Consider the following 24554-nt stretch of genomic DNA (forward strand, 5'->3'; position numbering starts at 1 on the left):
GCCCATCTCCCCTCCCCTCCCCTCCCATTCCTCCTCCCGCACAGACGCACAGTGTGTCCATTAATCCCATACAACAGCCTCCGCTCCTCCTCTCTCCATCGGTACCCCTGCTTTTTTTCCCCCTCTGGCAATGCCTTTTATTTTTTCTCTTATTGGCAGCCACACGCCGATTCTCTGCTTCAACAGTCAGGCGTCATGTCTCTCCATCACACTCACCCACACACACAGCAGATTTTTATTGGAGCACACTGCTCGTATTAAAAAAAATCACAATAAGGATTCATGTCTCCTGTTAGTCACTCTATTTTCTCCCACTCCTACTGACTATGTCCTTTTACAGTCATTCAAGGACATGCAGAACGTTTGTCCGTTTAAGCCCTGAAACTGAAACAGTTTGAAATAAATGTGAATATGGACACTAATCTTCCCACAGCTGAAAAGACACACAATTTACATGGTTTGTATTTAAGCTACACTTGATGAATTTACTGCTTCAATAACAAACAGTAGGGTTGCAGCTAACAATCATATTCACTATCAATGAATCCTGTTGTGAAAACTGCCAGTTTCAATTTACCAGAATCCCAAGTTGACATTTTAAAATAGCTTGTTTAATCAGTTCAGCGGTGCAGAACTCAAATATATTCAGTGTACCATCACTGAAGACGGAGAAAACCAGCAAATATTCACTTCAACTGGACTTCTTTGTAAAAAAATTACTTATTAATCACTAAAATTGTTGCACATTAATTGACTAATTGATTAATCAACACGTCGTTTCCGCATTTCAAATCAAGACGCCATAAAGCAAACTAAGGCTGAAACTGTTACCTTATTGTTCTTATTGTTCATTGTTATTAAATTATCATGGTTTGATCTATTACATGTTATAAAATGGTGAAAAATGCCCATCATAAGAGTCCAAGAGTCCAAGATGACATCTTCAAATTGCTTGTTTTGTCTGATCAATACTTCAAATAACTACTTAGTATATAATGTGACTGTAATGTAGGGCAAGTAAAGGAAGAAAATCTCCATATCTGAACAGTTGTAATGAGAATATTTGACATTTTTGCATGTAAAAGGACTTGAATTGATCATTTATCAACATGGGTGCAGATTAATCTTTGGTCGTTCAACGAATTGATTAACTGACTAACTCTCTCAGCTCTACAAGACAGAGACTGTGTGTAGAGCAGCCTCTGATGATCACTGTATACATTCAAAAACTAAACCTGCACTGACTAATGCTCAGCTGCAGTCACACATTGATGTAAACTGACCATCAGCACACAAATAAACACACACAAGCAGTTCTACATGAAGCTGTTCTGTTAGCCTCCCTTTGGCTTTTATAGGCATTATCTAGATTTGATTTATGCCCTGCGCCTGCGCTGATTGTTTTCTATTTACAAAAGTGACTGCACAAAGAAGCTTTGCCTCAAAAAAATCCTGCACAGGCCACTAAATCAAACCCACCAATTAATTATGAAGGAGAGAGAGGACGAGAGAGCGACCCAGCAATTAATTATGCAAGTGAAAAAGAGAGAGAGAGATGGAGAGAGAAGTATGGCAGGAAATGAGTCAGGATTCACAGCGACCAGAGGAGAAGTTAGTAAACTGAACAGAGACAGTTTGTGAACAACAAAAATGAAGCCTGGTTTATTTTACAAGTTCTACAACACAACTTAAAAACAATCTCATAACTAGGAGGATAAATAGAAAATGAGACGTACTGCTTGTAAAACCTCCACACAAAAACTATTAAGTTACAAAGCAGCAACAATAAACCTGTTTTATTTGGACAAACTCTTTTTGATCTTAAAATCATTTCTAGAATTTATGTGATTAATCAACTAAACCATCAGTGGATCAAGATTAATCAGCGACTATTCTGAAATTTGATTTATCATTTCAGTCAATTTTCAAACAAAAATACCAAAAAAATCTTTCTGGAAAATCTTTGGGTCTTGAACTGTTGGTTGGACAAATCAACCTGAAGTTGTCACCTTTGGTCTTGGGAAGCTGTGATAGGCAGTTTTTCAAAAATTTTTGGACGTTATAGCCTGAAAGATTAATCGATTAATCAAGAAAATAACTGAACAATTCCCAAACCTAGGCTCAGGCTTTGAGATTAGAATTGAATCCAACTGACAGGTTTACTCTGAGATAGCTGAAGCTCCTATTACAGCCATGACCACTAAGGCTGATACCAAAACACCTGATAATGGAATGTATCGGCTAATATTCATGTTCACTATTCACAAGACTTCTGACAGTCACAGTCAAAAGTTAAAGTTCACCTAATTAGTATTTAACGCAGGGCTGCTGTAACCTACAGTAAGGTGTCTGTCATTGTGTCCACTAAACACAAGCCTACAGATAAGTTTGAAAACTCTGACCTGAGAACCCTAAAGGCAGAGAGCTTTAACAATTTGACTTTTACACACACTTTGTACAAACTGTTGGTTATGCTCCTGTCATCTCAGGACCCACTGATTTTGCCTGGTATTGATTACAAATGGAATCATCAGAGGACCTGATATTTATCACTATTCACCTTTCATGCTTCTGATGTCATTTATAGGCTGCATGTCCACAAACAGACTTGGGATGGCGCTGTTGTCCACAGTAGCACAGCAGTAACCACACTGTTCCACCTGTAAGAGCCTGAGAGGAGATGGTGTCAGACGTATGAGCCAATGTCTCAGAGATCTTATAAAAAAAACAGTTTTTATTCCAGTTGGTACAACTAAGAGGCCAGGTGCATTGGTAAGGTTTGTGAAAAATGTAAAAAGAGTTTGTTTTCTGATCTTTCAAACTGCTCTGACTTCACTCAGAGGTGTGAGACATATCTATGGTTTTAACATTAAAATAATGTACTGAGCAAAGTTTGAAATTTACACAGTATAGTGTTTTTCATATTTGGACATAAAGAAGCAATCTTCAAAAATAAAATGAGTCGATCAAAAAAATCAGACGGTGTGGTGGCTTTTGCAGAGACTCTTGTGTGAAAACTTTTAAAATGATTAATGAATAATAATTGTGTTTGCTATCAAACCTGCACCCTGCTTCTAAAGACATTAATTCAGTAACAACCTTCTACAAAAATATAAAAACAGACCCTAACACTAACCACTAACCTTGAATCTTTTATGCAGCTGCACAAAGTAGCTTAAAACTAAAAGAACATTGCAAATCCAGTCTAATACATACATTTCTTTTTAAATCACATGGTTCAGTCCTCATGCTTATTAAATATTCAGATATTTAAAACATTTATACATTATACATTTTGATACACATAGATTTAATATTACCTAGTATACCTAAATATTATGACTATGCACATTATGTTGTATGTATGAACAATTACTCACACACTGTTGGACCCTGACACATGAGCTTTCTAATACAAACAAAGTATTTGAGACATCTGCAAACAAATTACACAGAACACAGAGTCATTGTAAAGAGATGGTGTGGGTCAAAATGGCAGGAAAGAACAAGTATATCAGTTCAACTCAACCCCAGACACATTATCCCCCTGCCTTTAGCCAATTGTTTAGCTTCATCCTTCTACTCTTAACCTTCTTCCTCATCTTCTTCGTCCTCTTCGTCACCTTCTCCTGAATCTGGTACCCACAATCCAGAGTCAATGCACCTCCTCAGGTGGTATCTTCCTTCCTGTAGAGAGAAACACAGTGATGTCAGTTCAAGATAGAATGAATGAATGAATGAATGGGTGAATAAATGTTGACTAGAAAATACTATTTCAGGGTGAGTCCCACTTACAAACATACTCACCTCAAGGTCCAGTTTGTTGATGGCCTCCTGCAGCATCTGAATGTTCTTCTCATCAAAGCTCCTTTGTATTTCCTAGAAAATGAAAACTGTCCAAGTACTAATGTGATGCAATGAACCCAGTGAACTGAATCTGAATGAGATGAGGAGGAGAATGCTTTCATTGTCATCTTTAAAATCACTTTAATATGGACCTCGCTTTTCTCCAGTTTTATTAAATTGGGCTTAATCTTGTTGTTCTAAAGATTTCCGTAACAGTGAAAACAAACCAAAGCGATTTACCGTGTACAGAGAAAACAGTCCATACGGCTGAGCTGCGTATTGACTTCTCTGGTTATTCAAATGGCATCAATAGACTGAGCAAACACTGAGTTCAAAGTTACAAACAACAATCTGATGTCTGCAAAAAAAAGCAGTCTCTCGCACCAAGTAAATGTCAAAGTAACATTTTTGTTTTTAAACATGTCGTTGAATTCTGTACAGTCTTTAAAACCCCTTTCAAACACATATACCCTTGAAAAGAACGATTTCAAAGACATGTATGAGATGTAAGGCATCAAAAATATATAACATAATACAAAACTTTATAGCAAGAACATACTATGATATTTTGAGACTTTCATATTTTCAGGGTCAAATCAAACAAACTCATGGCTCAGGAGGAACAGAAATGTTTCCAGCCAAACCTTCTAACAAAGGATGACTGGACTGCAATTGTCCATGAAATAAACTGTACAGAAAAGTGACCTTTACCTTGTGACTCAGATATTATCAATAGGTGAAATCCTGTAACAATAGATTGGCATGGATCTAAATTCCTTCTTACACTCTGGACACTATTGTAAATAAAACAAATCTTATGTGTATTTTAGAAATGAACAACACAGTAACTTGTAGCCAGGCGGCTAATGCTACTGTGTAAAGGCTCATCTGCAGTATTGACTTTTCTGTCTTGTAGCTTCAGTTGGTGCAACAAGACAAAGTGTTGGATTTGATGTGCTGTGTAAACTGGATGAAATGGGAGACACACTAACAGGTCTGCTGTTTTCTCTCACTGCCTCGAGGGATGTGGAGCAGGGCAACACACACTTTTTTTTACTTGCAGCATAGAGCTACATTAAATCTCACTGTTACAGTGGCTGTGGAAACCTCCTATCTAAACATGCAATGTTAGTTACTCGATGGAAAGAGATTTACTATGCTACAGTCTTTAAGGGATTTACTTTATATTAACATGCAGATATCTATATAACAACATCATATATTGTGATCTGCTCTACTGAAACACAACACACAAATGGTCACAGAGACAGAGACGCTGAAGTGGGTAGAATAGCCGACCCCTAATCTGCCAAAAATAACATTTTTGGAGTTACATTTTTCTGACTGCATTCACCTTTGAATAACAAACACCGCTTTGTAAAAATAATCTTTTCTTTCATTTCTTTCCGTCCATTAAGGCATATTAATCTGCTGTTTTCACACACCATTCACCTGAAAACAGAGCTGACATCATTTTCTCCATATCAAGAAAACAGCAACATGTCCCTGAAATTCTCAGAGGTGTATGTGTGTGTGTGTGTGTTTGTAGTTACCTTTGGCAGTGACTCATAGACCTCTACAGGGTCTAAACCACCTGGGCCCAGTCTCTTCTGCCTCTCCTCCTCCTCCACCTCCTTCATGGCGCTCTCCATACGAATCTGTGCACAGCTGCATACGCGCTCCTTCAGCAACTCCAGCTCATGGTTGAATGCATCTTGATATGGCTTATCTGCAGTCTGACATGGGGTTATGAAAGGAAGCATTTAATTTCTTCTCAGATTATTTCTACATATTATCCTCTCTTACAGTGACGCAGAAACATCTACTTCCCTGTTCCCTAATATAAAGAGATCTGAGTATTGAATATATGAAAGACAACCGGCAGGTGGCTTTAGGTTTGATTAGATCTGCCTTTACATGTAACATATTAAGGGAGACTCAGTGCAAGATCCTACACAGGCTGCAGATCACTCCTGTTAACATGCACATAATAAATCAGACTCTTTCTCCTGTATACATTAACTGCCACTCAGATATTTTGGAATGTAAACCACCTTCTAGGATTCTGGGTATTTATTTTCAGGGAACTCAGTAGGGAAAAACCCTGAGCTCCTTCCTCTTCTCCTCCAGGGAACTGTATCTCTTCTCGTCATGGTACAAACTTCCTGATAAGTGAACCAAAGATACCACACCTAATGTTACTCTGGCAAAGAGATCTTCCCATATGAAAGAATGTGGGAGGAAAGGGAATGATGGGCTGTTTCTAATTACTTAGCTCAAGACCTGAAAACCTTTCTTTTAAAAAGTCAGTCCTCATTAGAGTGGAAGACTAACCTCAGGCACTACATGATACAGAACATGATGTGGCTCCTCATGTCTGGTTATCTTATACTCAAATATATAAAATGGACTGGAGACTGTATGGATTTGTTTTATCAATTTGTTTATTGTCTATTTGTGTTTAATATATGAGACTTTTACTTTGTTTTTTGTTTGTTTTTGGTTTTTTTTCTCGTTGACTTGGTTGTGTGTAAATGCGGTTTGATTCTGTTGGATGTGCTGACTGGCTCTTGGGGTGGGTGTGGTTACGGGGTTGTCATGCTTTGTTCTGTTGTATGTGCTGCTTTCTTCTTAAAGTCAGCTAAATTTGAATGGTTAAAAAAATCAGCAAATATATAAAATTAGGTCTCAAAATCATGGAAAAATGAGGAGCTCTCTCTGCTCTGAGAGGCTGGGGGTGTGTCCGCTGAAGGTGCTGAAACCACGGCGAACGCTGCAGCTCAGTAACTATTAGTACCCTGTTAGCACCATGACCTGAAAAATAGATACTAGCAGCCTTGGAGTTGAACAGACGGTAATATTTGAGCCACCTGAGCCAGAGTCAACTTTGGAGCCTGAGGACAATTTGTTGTTGATTTGGGATGTGCAGAAATTGTAGTTTGCAGGGAGTGAATTCCTGTAGTTTCAGGTGAAAGTTTGTAAAACTAACTGGAGTGAAACGGTAACGGGTGTTAGTGGTGTTCCTCAGCTCTCCATCAGCATGGCTCTTCACAAAATTGATCAACCTCCTCTTAATGACTTTGAAAATTTAAATGAAGCAACCACTGAGCTGTTCTGCAAACTCTGGCATCCAGGGAAGATGCATTTGTGGGACGACAGCATAACTAGCTAGCATAATAACTTGGGGTCGAGCAGGAGAAGTACTGATGCTGATGCAGCACTAATATTTATATATAGAGTTTACAGACTTTATACATGTGTTCAGGAACTATTTTCTGATATAAATAATTTGTTTAGAGACAACAAACAAAAATAACTTTTCCTTGGGAAGTCACAAAGAAAGATGCAGGACTTCACATTTAATTACAGACCTTGATCTTAGAGAAGAATTTCCTGAAGCAGCCTCTTGGGTCAACCTTCAGCGTCCGAGCCAAATCCAAGATGAACTGCATGACGATGGCCTGGTGGGCCACCTGCTCCATCAGTGCATGTTTCTACAAGCACATGGAGAATTTACAGGATGTTACCTGGGTGAATTAGTTGTTTTTATCCAGAGCATGCATCCACACTTATCTCACAGCACTCACCTCATCTATCTCAAAGTCAATACAGATGACAATGAGGCAGTTAGCAGTCTCCTCGCACACCAGATGTGGGTTGTCTGACAGATACTTCTGACTGTCGTCCCAACGCCGCAACATACCTGGTGCACACACAAACAAATCAAGCAAAATGCTACTTTCAACTGGACCAGAGGGATTTTTTTGTCACGAGAAGTCAGGTAAGTTCAGTGTTCAAATGGCTTAGGTCATGAAGACACTCTTGCTTCCCTGTTTCTTTTTCATCAATGGTGATTTTAGCATCAGACTAGGAACAAGAAAAGAGTAATAAAGAGAAATTGGTTGTAAAACTAAGGGTCATTTCACTTGTCATTCAAAGTCATCCTCTAAAGAAGCTTTGTCGAGTCTGAAATATGATCCTTGACAATATCATCTGGGTTATCTCAGCTTGGGTTTAGGGAGCACACATTTTTACAAGAAAGCCTGAGTTACAAGCTAGAGGTGCAGAATTTGAAGGATGTGGGAGTTTACCAGGAAGGAAAGTTCTCTCCCCATTCAGGGGGGAGATTTAGTTGTTTACGATGGTGAACTGATTCTGCCCAGGTCATTTCATGTAAACACTACTGAGCTGTAACATGTGAAACTGAGGCTCTCCAGCGCTGAACTAATTTCAGCAGAAAAACAGTGAAGGAGGGATGACACTTGGTTGCAGTGAGAAAGTGTTTGATAAGACGCTGTATAATTTACAAACCATGGAATGCTGTTGTTAGCCTGCTGGCTAACCTGCCTCACATCTTAGGTTTAACACTCAACCAAAAGTATTTCCTGTTCCACTTGCTGTTTAGTGCACATCATACAAGTATATCCCAACAGGCAAAATCCTTTCTGACCACACCTTTATGAAAAAATGCTATTGATTGCATCATGGGAAATGATAGGATCATGGGTTTTTTGAAGCTTTACTCATAATAAGGATGACTGCAGTGAAGGATATTCCAGAAAGCAGGTTTAGTGAAAGCTTTTTGTTAACCCCAGAGTTGAAGGCAAGTCAGAGGTTTCAGTTCCAAAACAAAGATCACTTTAACTCTGGCTCAGTTACTGTGGTAACTCACTTTGTGAATCTAATCTGGCCTTTTCTGCACTAAACCCTGAATTTCTCCCTGTCTCCTCCCCTCTGCTGAACCTGTAGGAGTCAAGTCAGAGAAAGACAACATTGAAAATACACAGTCCACATCAAAATGTAAGCAGTAATGTCTGACAGAGCATTTCATTTCCTTACTCACAGAATTGGCGTCAAAGAACATATCAGACCAAATTAATTTGTAGACGTTTACGTCAGGAGATGATGAAAATGGACATTAATAGCTTGTTACTCACGCCTGTCTTTACTAACACTTCTGCTTTAATGATGAGTCAGTCATCACTGTCAGGACAGATCAATCAGTTCCCATGCACTGAAACATTACTGCAGTAACCTCTGTAAGTCCAGGCCCATCTATGAAGAATCCTCTCTCTTCTTTCATGTTGTGATTGGCTGTGATTAGGGAACATTCCTGTCACAGTCATATGATCATACTGGAGATTTTGTGAATCTTTCTGGGTGATTGAAAAGAGCTGAGTGAACTGATTCTATGCAGCTGTCCTGGAAGCGAAAGCCCTGAGTTTCCAGTTTTAAGGTTAGTCAACTCCAGAGTTCAGAGTTTTCAGGACAACTTGGCTTCTGTTGCCTCAGTCTTTTTTTATCTGTCTATTTTGAGTACTTTATGGAAGTGAAACAATAAATTGCTTGAGTTACTCTTTAAAACCATCTGTCCACATCACGCCTCATTAATTTGTAGCTATCAGACTTACAAAGTTATAAATACCCAATAATACAGTAAACACAAACCAATGTAAGGACACTATATGCCACAAATAGAGTCAATAAACCCTAAAAAACACACATTTTACAAATATGTCCTAGAGCCCAAAACTGTTCACTGTTTGCTTTGTATTATGTTTCTCACTCTGTAGTGTTGTCAAACTCCACTGTATATAATGGAGACAATTATCCAACAGTCCAACATAAAAGGTTGTAAGAGACAACTAGCATCATAGATTGCACACAAACAAAAAAGGGGATTGGAGAGAATGATTGAGTGTATAAAATATTTTTTTCTATTTGACCCAATGGGCATAGAACTCACTATACAGTGAGTGGGAAATAGTGAATGAGTTAAATATTTTCAGTCCATGAGATTAACTGGTGTTCTTGAAAATCTTGGGGCATCGACTAGAGATTAAAATAAAGGGAGTTTGTACAACCCACACCTCCCATGTCTACATAACATGAAAACTGAGTGTGTGGGGTTTAAGATGGTTTAGCATGCAGAAGATGGCAGAGTATATTTCAAATAAAAGGACAATGTGCGTAACTAAAGCGTACCAAAGTGTTTAATTTCCTCTGCATGCTTCTCCACAAAGGTCTTGTGCTTCTCGACCTTTTCCTCTTCTGTTTCCTCTTTTGTCACAGGCTTGATGTTGAGTACACTCTAGTAAACAGGATAAAAAAAAAACGCATGAATCAGCATAGTGACAAGTCATGCTAAATCTTGGAAATCTCATGACCTCACGTTGCACTTCACCTTGCTGAAACCCTCTTTGCTGATGGTGTCGACATTCCAGGGCTGTTTCTTTTCTTCTCTCTGGTATTCCTCGATCATTTTCTCAAACGCCTTTTCATCCTTTTTCAGTTTTTTCACCTCAGCCTGGACTTTCTTCAGCTCAGCCTCTCTCTCCTCATCCTCCTCTCCCTCCTTCCTTCCCTCTTTTAGCTCTCTGAGTCGCCCCTGGGCTTGCTCTAGTAATCTCTTGCACTCAGCAGAGTTGTTCTCCAGGTCTTCCCCTCTCTGCTGAAACTCAGCCATTCTCTCCAACCGGGCCTGTTGAGGCGAGCCAGAGAGGACGAGAGCAAAGACATTAAATAAAAAAGAAACATTTAACACCGGTGGTGGGAGTTGAAATGATGAAGGATCACAAGTGAAACAGAGAGGAGACAATGAACACTGAAGGAGATCAGGCAGGGAAAAGTTAAATTAGGATAAAACTGGATCACACACATTAAAAACAAAAGTGTGCATGACAGGAAACTACTAAAATACTGAAACTAGTCTCCATGACATGAGACTGAAACAATAACTAAAAGCTCCATCTTGCATTGCGCAGACTGCTTGGTTTATTTAAAAACTACATTCAATCACTGCTCGATGTGGGAAAGGAATCTCAAATATCGTGTAGATATGAGGTGTTACTGACACACAGTTAAGACTGTCTCTACAACACACAGACAGCCAAATATGTACACTCACAAACTGAAACTACATTTCAGACATGGCAGCCAGTGGTGTTATTTGAACTTTCTCACATCTCACATTCCCATATCTCCACATAAGCTTTGAGTCTGCACAGTTATCAGATTTAAGAAGTGCAGGAATGAAAACAAAAAAAGAAAAGAAAAAAAACAGGGGAAAGCTGGACAGTACAAGACTGTCAAGACTTAACAAGTCACGTGACAGCTGAGCACCAACAAGTTAAGCTTATTACCCAGAGTCAGAGCCAAACAAACAGAGCCTGACCATCACAGATGCTGTAGCAATGATAGTAGTCACATAATTTACACATTTTTTTCCCACTAACCTCTGACGTTTGCCTCATTTTTTGGTCTCTAACAAAAGTGATAAGGAGCCTGACAATCAATGCATATACAGTTTATTTAAATTACGTTAGTTAACAGCTGAAAAATAAACTTGTCAGTGACATCTCCACTTATTAGCTTTTTCCAGAGCTTTCCACTGCAGCTAATCTTCACTGGTGGATGGAGACAGACAAGTGATGAAGACAGCGAGATTCTGTGGAGAGTTCTGGAAAAAGCTAGTAAGGAGACTGTGAGATGTAGTAAAGAGCTAGTAAGTGGACCTTCAGTGGAGATTCTTTAGTCAAACACTAAAGTATTTGAAAAATAAACTCTCATGCTTTATGCCAAACATAATTTTGACTTTTCTGTACAGCAATTTCTTATTTGTCTGCTGACTTATACACCAACACAATACAAAATATGGGATATGCTAAAACCAGCCAGTAATAACAGCTTGGTGGATTTTCCCCTACATAAAATGCAAAACCAACCATAACTGTGCCAAACAATACGACTTGACTTGAGCACAGCAGTTTCAAACCAGGCCCCATAATATTTAAATGTGGTTATAAACTTTGATGGCTGGTAACAAATTGTGCACTGTGTTATCAAAGATTGTGACCACATGGTATTTAAATATGGTGCCTATATTTACAGCTGTATCATCAGAAGCTGGTAGCCACCAGTAGAGTCAATACTGTCAAACTTTTAGTCTTTTTCTTCTGATTTCTTGATTTTATAACTTATGGCCTAAAGTCTACTTGTTTTCAAATGTTGTCCTCTCTTCCATCCCCCTCTCTTTCCTTTCCGTGCGACACATCTGTTTTAAAAAGTGATTGATAAATAGTTTCCTTGCTAGTTTTTAGCTAGCAGATCCTTTAGCTGCACAAGATCAGAGGGGTCACAGATTTCTGTGTAACACCTGCAGGTCAAACCCCGTTTGAATGGACCGCTCTGGTTATCAAACTGTTACTAAAAGTCACCTCTACTGTTAAAACTAACCAGGTATAAGACTCCAAACTTCACGGCTACAACAAGTTTCACTGCTGACCCGGTGTCTCATTCTGAATAAGCTCGGCGTGTCGACAAACGGACTGGTAATATCTTCGTCGTCTGACACATAGATGTGATCCCAGGCGCTGTAGTCGACGCCCGCTCGAGTGCTCATTTTCCAGCCAGTTTCTGCCCCCTCTCTCTCCCCGGGGTTTTCCAGTTTCAGTTACAGCGGAGGGGGAAACCGCAGGGGGCTGACTGTTCAGCTGAGACACTACACCGACGAGGCGTCGCTAAAGTGAGCAAACGAGACAGGAATTGATCGTTTCCCAATCCTCTTAACGAGACAGACTGCCATCAGCCGTTTACTGGAATCCCCACTTCAACGGGCAGCTGCGCGCGCAGCCAGGGAACCCAAACAACAGACGTCATTAAGATGGGCAAAATGTTTGTTTTGTTTGTTGTGTTTTGTCTGGCTTTGGCTGTTTTTACTTTGTTTTGTTTAGTTTTAGTCAGATGTATGTGAGTAGGGGGAAAGTACACCTCTGCGAATACAATAACTGGCAAGGCGATAACACAACTCCCCAAATACCCTGCCAGTCATTTATCGTCACCACCGTAGGCTTACACAAAGGCATGACCTTTTGCCACCATAAACACAGCGATACATTAGGAAAGAGGACGGATGCACATGTGTTTCCTCTACAAGTGTTTTCGCTTTCTGGATTAGTGATCATAGATATTAAGTCATAGTTTGCAAAAAAAAAAAAAAAAAAAAAAGTGACCTGTCATTGCTCCTCAGCTGTAGGCTTGTTGAGCATGACATTTAATATTATAGATACTATAGATAATAAAGCCTACAGGTAAGTAGGCAGCAGCAGCAGTTGGGTGACAGCACAGATATTGTGGCTTAAGGCCTCATCAGCTATGACAGTCAATAGATTATCTGTTTTCAACATTTAAGAATAAAATAAACTGTTTCCTTATGTCCTCCTCTTTTCCTCCCCTCATCCAATTTGAATGTCTTCCCAAAAGAGGAGGAGTAGCAGTACGAGGAGGAGGAGGAGGAGGAGGAGGAGGAGAGGGGGAGTAAAATATTTCTGGGCAGCTGTGGAGTTTCCCGTAAAAGCCTTAGAGATCCAGAGTTCTGAGGAAGTTAAGCTGGCAATAAAGAATCTGACAAACAGGAAAACTGTAATTACTACATCCACTTCTTTCAGTACATCTGGAGTTTACTATAATTGACATTTTGTCACACTGTTTACCTCTGCAAGAAAGTCTGACAATTTATACATGAAGCAAGGTCAGATTCTTACATTCAATGACTAAAAAAGGCCAATCTCTGACTGTAAGATTTAAAGTTACATATTTAGAGGGGGAAAAGCTGATAATAGAGATTACTTTGTTCCATGCAACTACTGCAATAAAATATCAATGAAAGAGATCAGGAGGAAATGCCATTTATTCATGCTTTAAAAAATGTACTTGGTCAAAGCTCATACTTCCTCATTAAAGTTCCAGTGTGACGTTCATCATCATACTGCTTCTGCTAATTCCTTTTTTTTTATTGTCACTCAGCAAGCCACACAACCATAGCACACACACATACATTTATTTATACACGTACACAGGAACTAACCCACAGCCACTGACTGCTGGTCAGTGGCTGTGGGTTATTGCAGAGTAACGCTCAAGCTTTCTGCAGTTTAACATACAGCTGTGAACACTGAATTTTCTAAATGTAGCACCTCTCTAAATAGTTATAAAGTTCGTTGCAGTGACAAGACCAAAATAAAATAGTGAGAAACAGTAAGACAGCACGTTCATGCGAACAAATGAACAACACATATTACTGACTTGTTAACGTGGATGTTTATCTCTTTTACTATCCTGTAACTAAAATTTGTTACATGAATGTAGACTTCTTTATTTATAGACTACTTCCACTCTTGAGCCTCAGCTATATACATAATACTATACTTATTATCAAACAATCTGCACCATTTAGCATACTTACAGAACTTCAAATTTAGTCTTTGAATACTCTACATCCACAATAAACTGTGATCCTGCTTAAAACTGCAGCTGAAACTGGAGCTTATTTGACAAAGCAATAAAAAAGCACATTAATCTACATTTCTAGTGCCAGTGTTGGTCAAAGACTGTTTAGACATACAGACACAGAACAGTAAGAAATAATAACAGCAGCTGCAAAAGAAGCAGTGTTATCTTTAGTGGAAAACTTGCTGAATGGCAGGCCTTCTTTGTAAGTACCAAACTCATACACCAGTTCAAGCATATGGCTGGTGGTATTCATAGTTTTCTAATTACATTTTCATAAATAGACCAACACAGGGTGCTAATTTTACTCAAGGCTAAGTTACCGCGAGGCTCCAGAGCATCAGGGGCCTCGAAGAGGTGTCTGTGTGGCGATTATTTTGTGGTAATTAGTTACAAAAAATACACCACAAAAGCACAGTTATTTAACCTAAGTTAAATAGGAGGCTTAATTTTGAGTAAATACAAGAATATTTACAATTCACTCTAAGGCCTGATACCTAAGTTTAACCAGCTGTGGGTTAAACTTCAGACACAGAGACTGTGCTTCAACAGTAAACCAAAGCGCCTGCAAACACTCCAGGAGAGGCAAGTGCCTTGTTCCATTCAGAGCTTAGGTTACATGAGCTGAAACTTGACCTGAAGTCTCTTTTAACATATGATTTTTTATGTCATCTGATAGCGTCAGCAGAGAGGTGACAGGAAATGAGGGGAGAGAGAGACTGGTCCCCAGCCAGGCTCAAACCGTGGACGCTGCAGTTGATGGTCGGCGTCTTAAACTCTGATGCTGTTCACGTGACATCTTCTCCAGACTGTCCATACACCTCTCATATCTTCTCTATAATGGGCACGGCAACATGTTGTGCTTTCAAACGAAAAACGTCCTTCATACTGTACTTTCCCATCCGGTAGCGTTTGTAGTACAGTATAACTCCTATTAAAAGGCCGCTGATAACCGCGAGACCAACCAGTGCTGCGATGGTTACAATGAATGGGATGATGTTGGCTGCAGAGAATTGGGTGAGGGGTAGGGGTAAGGAAAAAAGGAACAAAGAATATTAGACGTCAAACCAATGACAAAATTAAAAAAAAAAAAAAAACACCAAAACAGTCAGAATGAACTTCCTTCTTTATATCACATGAGTTAGAGTCAATTCTCAACAACTGTGAGAAAGCAGTACTGAAAACAATGCTGTGGGGTTTTTTTTCCACTGACTTAGTGAGTCAGTGGAAAAAGAATCCTAATACTGAAGGCTGGATGTTACAAAAAGCTCACACTTACGTTTGACATCCACGTGAAACATCACAGTGACATCCCCCATTATGTTACTGACTTCACAGGTGTACTGGCCCCCGTGCTCAGAAGCTACAGATTTGATGGTGAGAACATTGCTGTTGGAGGGCAGGAGGCTGGATGGTGGGAGCACCCAGGTGTACGAGGGGCTGGGGTTTCCAACAGCTGTGCAGTTCAGCTGTAGAGGGCTTCCTTCTGTGATGGTGATCTGATCTGGATGTGGTGGGACCAGTAGCTGAGGCTTATCTGTGTGTTGATGGAGGGGAGAAGAAATGCGACACGTCATTACAGCAACATGGAAACAATTTTGAAAGAATAAACAGCTTATCTGTCAACACAATACAATGTAAAAGAGTGGTGGTGGAAAGTACCAAATTTCTTCCTCCACAGCACGGTCCCCACCAAACTGTTTAACTTTCAGTTTCTGCTACATTTCAAAAGAAAATCTCCTAAATTTAGCTGTAGTTAAGAGTTACCTTACTTTTCATCTCACTGTATTAAATACTGTAACAAACTGGAAGTGACATGTTAGGAGTTATCATTATAACCTGGCTCTGCTTTTTGGTCTCCACTAAATGTTCCATTGTGTTCACCAGCCAGTCACCAACTTTGTCTGTCAGTTGTTTGCCTGATGAGTGGGTGGTTTTTACAGTCTTTTAATCTGATAACTGCTGTTACCAAAAATGAGGCTGATGGGAACACTGAGAATAAACCAAACCAGTAAAGTTGAGGGTCCAAAAAAACAAACAAACAAAAAAAAAAACAAAAAACAAAAAACAGCAGTGAGATAAAAGATGCTGTAGGTTGAAGAGATGGAGATCCAGGTGATAATTATTACACTACTATACTTACACTTACACTACTATATAAAAATATGTTTAGTGCAGCTTTAAATAACAGATAAAGGAGGCCAACATGATAACCAAAGACAGTTTTTTGAAAAAGTTGTGTGTTATAGGTTTTGTTTGTTGCAGACATATGATAAGTTTTACTTCTTGGCTGAAAACTGAGGTGTGTGTTTGTTTGCTGTCAGACTCACAGAGGACAGTGGCACGGATACGTTGATGTGATGACAGCACTATAGGGGGCTGTGGTCCTTCAGGTCCCAGTTCCAGTTCGGCTTCACACCAGTACTGGACTCCATCATCCTCTTTACTGGTGTTGATGTTCAGAGTGAAGATCTCAGTCACTGGTTTCTTCTCTGTGTTGTTGGACTGTAGTTGACCCAGTGCTGTCTGTCCTCTGTAGAAGGTCACAATGAGGTTTTCAACAGGAGCAACGTTGTGTACTTCACACTGCAGAGTGTACTGATGACCCTCTAACAACGGTCCAGAGTGATTCCTAAAGCTGAAGGACACACTGTCTGGAGGCTCTGTGGAGGAGGGAAGAAGAGATAAGCTGAGAGACACACACACAAAGCAGTAGTATAAATCCTGTTAACTGTATATTTGAAAAAGCATGTGAATGTGAATGTGAATACTTTGTCCAACAGGAAGTTAACTTACTGTACACAGTTATAGGCAGCGTGCTGCAACACTGGTGATCAGCATGTTCATAATAGCACATGACAAATATGTCCCATTCAGTCATGTTTTGAACCTTCCATAAAATTTTTGTTCCATTTGTTGTAAGGTCTCCTTTGGATTTTTCCAAACTAAAAATCTCATAAACATTTTTTACAGAGCAGGTGGCAGAGGTTGGGTCACCATGTTTCACTACCAGTCTGGACGGTGTGAACACAGGTTTATCTGCACAGTTTTCATCTGTAAAAACAAACACACAAACAAAGAACCACTGTGTTGGGATTTTAAAGTTTCATGTAAAATATGCAAATAAATACACTATGAAAGCATGTAAAACACTTAACAAACCATAAGTTAATTAGTGCTATATACTGAGTCTTTTACCAGAATTTTTCTTCTAAGAGTATTTTTCTTATAACAGAGTTTTTGTTTGTTCATTCAGCCTGTCCTAATTATAATAACCCTCTCATTTATTGCTCTAATGGTGCGTTGCCAGGCAACTTAAAATGGCCCGTGAACCTAACATTGGCAGTTGTCCTGCTTTCATGTCAACTGGTGCGTACACACTCACAATTTTGAAGGTATTTAACAACACTTTCATTTCACATCACGTAGCCACGTTTTTCCGAGTAAATCATCTCTTTTCTGATCAATGTTTGAATCAGTCAATAAGGTTATAGGTTATAGATCTATGGCTATTTTCCACTGATTTAAACAAGTCAAACCTTTCACTGACTGTTACATGTAAACGGCAATCCAGTTACTTTGGGTTAGTGATATAAAGATATTGCTATCTAGACCTACACTGCGACTGTTTTGATAATCTATTCCAAATTCAAATTACAATTATTATTAAAATTATACAGTTAAGTGGGCTAAAGTTCTGCCAGACTCGGTTGTAGGTTTACAATAAGTAACCTATAATGATTCAAAATGTAGCCTTAGGAAAGAAAGATATGTAGTTTGTACTTTACCACACAAACTATAAACACTATATAATACTATAAACGCTATAGATCACACACTACAACTATATATTAAACCACAAAATTATGGAAAAACACATTTGGCAACACATCCTTAAAAAAAATGAAAGGATATACGATGAAACAAAACGTGTTTTAAGCATTAGGCACCAGTTATCACTCCATCTGGTAACAGGCGCTGAAAATATAAAGTAAAATATAACAATGGCAGAAAACACTCACCACAACTGGACACATGGAATCCGGGCAGATAAGTCGCCAAAGAAACAATCAAAAATATGTAACACAAAAACATGGTTTCCCGTTTTAGAGAGCCGTGCCCGATGATATGACCGGTCGAGATCGAGTCTGGTCAAGAAGTGTGGTGGGATTTGAAAGTAAAAGCAGATAAATAATGACCGCTGTTATTTTCAATGGGGAAGAGGCGGAGAATCTGAATGTCCCACAGCAGGCTGCGCCCTGAGTACAAGCCTTTAAACTGAAATTGAAAATGATCAGCATTGGGGAAATCCCGGTACTATCACGAGGAATGAAATCACTGAAAATTTTCTGACATCAGGGGCTCTCCTGTTTCGTAGTGGGACAAACTGACACGGTAACACCTTTTTTAGTCAAAAGTGTGAACGACCACAAGCGAAGGCTGGTGTGAACACAGATAATCGGAAATATTTCAGTCGAAAAACCCTTAGAAGTGTCCTTACATTATAAAGCGTTATAAGCCATTTATGAAATAGACTGTTGCTGTTCAAGCTCAATCCTTCTTATTTGTGTGTAATGACCTAATGTAAATCCCCACAATATGTAGCTTTGCAAAACTCCAACTTGAGTGATCAGACACAGCTGTGTGGATGTTCAGCTGCTCTATTTTATGAATCAGTCACGTGTTTTTGTAGGTATTCAGCCAAAAAGTGCAGTGTTTGACCCACTGGGGTAGAGAGTATCCAGGTAAAGTACAAGTGCGTCGAACTGTGCTGGAGTGTTTCACAGTTTTCCACTGCTCTAGTCAGCACTGTCATTCCTGAGAACAGTGTCTCCTTCCTTCCAGAAAAACAAGACAAGGACTCTTAATCACCTTTATCCTGTCTCCCTACATCTTCCTCTGATCCCTCCCTTCATACTCCAAATATTATCTACGTGTTTTCTCATTTATTCTTTGCCACCAGCTAGTTATTTTTAGTTTGTAATAACCTACGCTCCAACTCCAGCTTGTAGCCAGAGGAATGCAGGGGTCCATATCAGAGGCCCAGATATTTTAACAGCACTTGGTGTAAGGAAAAGAGCAGCAGAGCCACACACCCAGAACACAGAGAGGTGGGATGTGAAGTCTGACTTCCACCAACCAATGAAAACCCTCAGTGAACTGTGGTTTGCTGTATGTCAATGATTAAATGCATCTGAACCACTCCTTACCGGAACCAATTTCTAAAAAAACACTCTTTATAAAGGGTCATTGGGTTGTACTAATGGCTCTACAAGTCATTAACTTTTTTAATATTCAAAAAAATGTGAGCTGCCAGGTCGTGAAAGATGAATTTGATTTGATTTAATAATGGATGGAAAACAAACCACAATAAAATTTGCTTATTATTATAAAATAGAAGATTGATACTCTCACATCTGTACAGTAAATGTGAAACTACAGCTGGGAGACAGTTAGTTTAGCATAAACACAGGAAATGAGGAAACTCACTTATCAACACGTTATACCTAATTTGTGTGGTGAGTTCAAAACAAAAAACGTGTTGTGGTTAAGTAGCTGACATGCTTCCCCCCATAAAAGCACATCATGACACTTCCTCTTTGGCTTCTGTTCAAATCTAAATGAATAAGCCTTAATGTCTTGGTAGAAAATCAAATAGGAAATCAAGACTGTTTCTAATGGGTGTTGGCCTCTGCCAGGGTTGTCATCAACCCTGTCTGTGGTTTTCAAGGACAGGATTTCAAGGCACAGCAAAGGGAAGGAGAATGTCCGGTTTGGAGGCCTCAGAACTGCCTCTCCACCATTTGCAGACAATGTGATTCTGTCGGCTTCACCTTCAGTGTGTGCTGGGTTGGTTTGCAGCCAACTGTGAAGTGGCTGGGAGGAGAGTCAAAATGTCCAAGTCAGAAGCCATGGCTCATGGTCAGAAAATGGTGGATTCTTCCCATCGCGATGGGGCGGAGTTCACGCCCCAAGACTTGGCAGCATCAGCAGTAAAACAGGTGTTGTACCAGACCATTGAGGTGAAGAGGGAGCTGAGCTAGAAGGCAAAGCTTTCATTTAACCAGTTGATGGTCAAGGCTCAGCCTTAGATATAGGACGAGGAGCTCTGATATCCGGATAGATGGAAGAGAAGAGAAAGAAGCCTTCAGGTTGCTGAACACCTCACTTAATCAATAACCTGTCACCTCACTTCATAATAAATAAGATCTAATTCTAGCTCCAGAAGAAAGCTTGCCTCTGCAAAATAACAGGCTCAACAGGCAGCCGTTGTACAAACCAGGTTAAAACTCCATTGTTAATCTCCATGTCTGTCATTTTATTACTCACTGACCTTTTCGAGCTTGCCTCTACATGTTCTTTGGCTGAAGGTGGTGTAATTAGGTGTATTCCAGTCAGGCTAACAGTCAGGATTTAGTTGGAGCAGGGGACAATCGAAAGAGAAGCTAAATCAGATATGACTGTAGATTTTCTCTTCCCCTGCATTCATGTGAAATGACTGGATAAGTGAACTTTGAACAAGGAGTTATATACAAAAAAATACATCTCTCTGCCTGAAGTCAGTGTTAACGTTAGTTACTGTAAACACCTTGCATGGTTTATACATTGGGAGAAGTGGCTAACCATTTCATTCTACCATCATTTTGTTGATTCTTTTGGGATGAAAGTAAGAAATTCAACAGAACTGCATGCATTTGAATTAATTCGGGGTGATAATCTCTACAGTATAACGTATGAAGTTTCCAGTTCTTCACAGAACATAGAAGTGATACATGCTCTTAGATGCACCATGGGGAAGTTGACTGTGGTTGACATTTTGCCATTTAAGTGTCAGGGGGGCGTGGGGGGAATTTCATAGGAAATATTACTTAACTTCACTGCCTGAACCGGACAGGAAACCAGCATGCTGTTCAAACAATCCAACAGCTAAATTTATAGTCATGCACAACATGTATTACTGCAATGTCATGTCACAGACTGTGTATTCAGTGAGGTCATATAGTTTAGTCATGAGTACTACATCAACTCTTACTCAGAATGATGAAATTTAAAGGGAATATATGGATATTTTTTACCATGTTGTTTGTTTTTTTAGGACCAACTGAAAGTTTCCATCGCTTACAGCATTTTAATCTCTGGCTAAGGTCACGATGTACTTCATTACATGGCTTTTCTAATGGACCAAACAATGACCTACTGAGGTCTAGCTTGTTATAGTATTCTCTCTGTGCTCTACCTGCCTGTAAAGCTAATTATTACTCTAGCCCTCCATCCTAATTTCTCAAAGTCTTAGATACACAATTAATTTTGTAATATTTTTCTTTTACACTGATGTATTATTGAAGAGGCCCAGTGGGCACAGGGCAAGGGACCTGAGGTCAGGCACTGAAAGAAACAAACCAACTACAAAGAGGTGACAAAATAACCACAATGACGAAAAATAGATGCAAAATGACTTCACAACAAAATGACTGTAAAGCAGTACAACATGACCACAAAGAGACACAACAAACCCCAAAGAAATAAAAAAAAAGAAAAGGATAAAAAGAAATAGACCCATAACAACTAGAATGACTACAAAGAGATGCAAAATGACCAGAATGAGATGCAAAGCAGCTTAAAAATTAACATGAAAAGATTAAATATAGATGCAAAACAACCAGAAAGTGTGGGTGGTCTTTTGCCCAAGGGCCCACTGTGTCACGGTCTGCCCATGGTCTTTTAGTACAGCCTCAATGGCACACTGCATTTTACTGCATGTAGGCTATTGCCAGTGTATGTGACAGATAACACTTTGAATCCTGGAATCATTACATGAATCATTACATATCTTATTAATCACTGTGACTGTCTTTTGGTGAAACAACACAATTCTAGATAACTGGAGAGGTAAGAGGGGTGAGGACTGTACCAGTCACAACGTGCCCATTTTCCACTTGATTCACATGTGTCATTTACTCAACATGAGTCACATGAGTAGACTTCTTTCATTTCTTAACTAAGTTTTAAATTACAATTAACTATACTGAAAATGATAGTGAGAAGAAAAAGTCATAATCAGATAGTACGTTTATAAAATGGCACCCCCCAGTGGTAGTCTGAATACAGACACTGTGGCAGACGGCTGATTGGAGGGGAAATCCCCACTCCTGTTATAAGTTTACAAAAACCACAAAACCTTTTCTGTCAAGTAGAAGTAATGATGTGAATAATGTGCTTATTGATAATATTAGTAAAAGAACTGAGTTTTATGTATGCACAGCCATGCCTAAAAACTATGGGACAAGAGCACAATCATGTTTATTTTTTAGCCAGGGAGTAGTTTGGCATATCAATGACAGGAAATGCTTTTGCTTTTATGTAACTGTGTACTAGCTGTGCTTTGATTGTAATCTCAATTCAAGATTAGAGATTCATATTAACTGTTGGTGTGGATGAATACTGAATGAAAATACAGTATTTAACTGAATAAAACATAAACAGGATGCATTTTCAAAGTTAGGAAAATAATTGTGGCAATGGAATTGCGCTTACTGACTGTATTATTATTTTTTAAAATAATCCTTTTTGTTTCTTTAACTTGACTTGTGAAGTTGTGAATCACAGCACCTCTCCAATACTTACATTTTTCATTTTTACTCTATGTATTTGATTCACTGTAAATTATTTTTAATCCAATATGAAGGTGTAAAAGTTTTTTTTTTTTTTTTTTTTTTTTTACTTAGCATCAATTGAAGTTCCTTAAAAACATTCTTAGTCAAGATTTTTTTAAAGACTGCTCATTTATTTTTTGGATCAAATTTCCTGATTTAAATAACAACACCGTTGTAACTTTAGATGTTATTTTATTTCAGAAAAAATCCTTATTTATTACTTTTTTAGTTTGGAAAATAGGATCAAAACACATTGTATGACGCTGCACAGGCACCAGTACCCATACCAAGTCCTATCCTTTTATTTGTTATTAATTTTTTGTCTGGCTAAATATACTAATACTATTAAAATGTAAACGTCTCACACATTGCTAAAATCCTCAATTTCCGAGGAGAAAAAATACGAAGGACATGACCTATTATCTTACACACTGTAAGCTTAACACTTAAACACTGCTCACTTTGCAGATTACAACACAGTAATATATCAGTATTACATGGTGGAAAATACGTTTTCTGTTCCACAGACAGCAATATTTTGACCGTGTTTTTCCAAAATCAAAAACAAAAAATATTTTAAAAAAAAGGAATTAAGGAATTTTTCTGAAATGAAATGCATTCTGCAACATTTTTACTGTGATTTCAAGTAAGCGCTGGTCTACATGAACAGTAATTCAAGAAAAATATTGCATCTAAGTGAATTTGTATATGTATAAAAGCCATTACTATTATTTCAAAAACTGCTCATGTTATAGATTACACACTACAGCACTCTAGTGGTTGAATATCAGTACTGCACTGTGAAAACAAATGGCTCACAACAGGTTGCGTTTTCATTTGAAGAACAGATTAAGCTATGCTGGAGATGGTGGCTGTTTATCATGTTATAGCTCTGGAAACAAACTGCCTCTTAATAACTGTGTGAATGAACTCAAACCAGAGAAAAGGATAAAAGCATGAAGCACATACTGAAGCTGGGAATAGGTGTTGAACTGGTACTGGGTATGGTCCAAGGGGAACTGAATTTTTCTGATGTCACCACCAGAAGGGGCTGTGGTCCTTCAGGTCCCAGTTCCAGTTTGGCTTCACACCAGTACTGGACTCCATCATCCTCTTTACTGGTGTTGATGTTCAGAGTGAAGATCTCAGTCACTGGTGTCTTCTCTGTGTTGTTGGACTGTAGTTGACCCAGTGCTGTCTGTCCTCTGTAGAAGGTCACAGTGAGGTTTTCAACAGGAGCAACGTTGTGTACTTCACACTGCAGAGTGTACTGATGACCCTCTAACAACGGTCCAGAGTGATCCCTAAAGCTGAAGGACACACTGTCTGGAGGCTCTGTGGAGACAAACAGAGAGATGTAGAGAGACAGACATGAACACAATAAGATAAAGGCTGACAACAGCTGACAATTATTATCACTCATTTTGATTATAAATGATCAAATCATCACTCGCAGCAGTTCTTTGTTCAACAGGAAGTTAACTTACTGTACACAGTTATAGGCAGCTTGCTACAACAACAGTAATGAGTAGCATTAATATGACAGCATTTGGTTAATGTCCTCCATTCAGTCATGTTTTCAACCTCCCATAAAATTGTAGTTCCATTTGTTGTATGGTTTCCCATAAAGTTTACCAAACCCAAAAAATAGTCTTGGTAAGACTGGCGTATCGAGCATGTGACAGAGACTGGGTCACCATACTTCACTACCAGTCTGGATGGGTTGAACACAGGTTTATCTGGACAGTATTCATCTGTAAAAGAAAG

General features: G+C 39.0%; 3 protein-coding genes across 5 annotated transcripts in view; all 3 read right to left on the reverse strand.

Annotated features, from left to right (window-relative positions):
* Positions 1-2714: 2714 nt before the first annotated feature.
* cdc37 (cell division cycle 37 homolog (S. cerevisiae)) lies at positions 2715-13380 on the reverse strand. Of its 3 annotated transcripts, none has more exons than XM_018691381.2 (8): positions 12131-13380; positions 10031-10327; positions 9832-9937; positions 7434-7549; positions 7218-7340; positions 5400-5582; positions 3808-3879; positions 2715-3687 (listed from the first exon to the last, which is right to left on the reverse strand). In XM_018691381.2, exons 1-8 carry the CDS (start codon positions 12245-12247, stop codon positions 3586-3588), a joined length of 1116 nt encoding a protein of 371 aa, XP_018546897.1. In that variant the 5' UTR covers positions 12248-13380; the 3' UTR covers positions 2715-3585. The 3 variants fall into 3 exon arrangements, with proteins under 3 accessions (XP_018546897.1, XP_018546916.1, XP_050926451.1); XM_018691400.2 differs by having other exon boundaries at positions 12082-13380; XM_051070494.1 differs by having other exon boundaries at positions 3808-3893; positions 12082-13380.
* A 136-nt stretch (positions 13381-13516) lies between these two features.
* Positions 13517-18398, reverse strand: LOC108893370 (intercellular adhesion molecule 1). The gene is made up of 5 exons (XM_051070493.1): positions 18156-18398; positions 16930-17187; positions 16464-16796; positions 15413-15670; positions 13517-15136 (listed from the first exon to the last, which is right to left on the reverse strand). The coding sequence occupies exons 1-5, from the start codon at positions 18226-18228 to the stop codon at positions 14958-14960; spliced, it is 1101 nt and encodes a 366-aa protein (XP_050926450.1). The 5' UTR covers positions 18229-18398; the 3' UTR covers positions 13517-14957.
* A 1056-nt stretch (positions 18399-19454) lies between these two features.
* Positions 19455-24554, reverse strand: part of LOC108893361 (uncharacterized) — a 71564-nt gene continuing 66464 nt past the window's right edge. The window contains exons 16-17 of the mRNA XM_051070258.1: positions 24275-24541; positions 19455-24122 (exon numbers count right to left, since the gene is read on the reverse strand). Coding sequence (XP_050926215.1) covers positions 23719-24122; positions 24275-24541 — 671 coding nt within the window. The 3' untranslated portion in view covers positions 19455-23718. The remainder of the gene's footprint in view (positions 24123-24274; positions 24542-24554) is intronic.

Source organism: Lates calcarifer, linkage group LG5, assembly GCF_001640805.2.
Source record: "Lates calcarifer isolate ASB-BC8 linkage group LG5, TLL_Latcal_v3, whole genome shotgun sequence".
Taxonomy (NCBI): domain Eukaryota; kingdom Metazoa; phylum Chordata; class Actinopteri; family Centropomidae; genus Lates; species Lates calcarifer.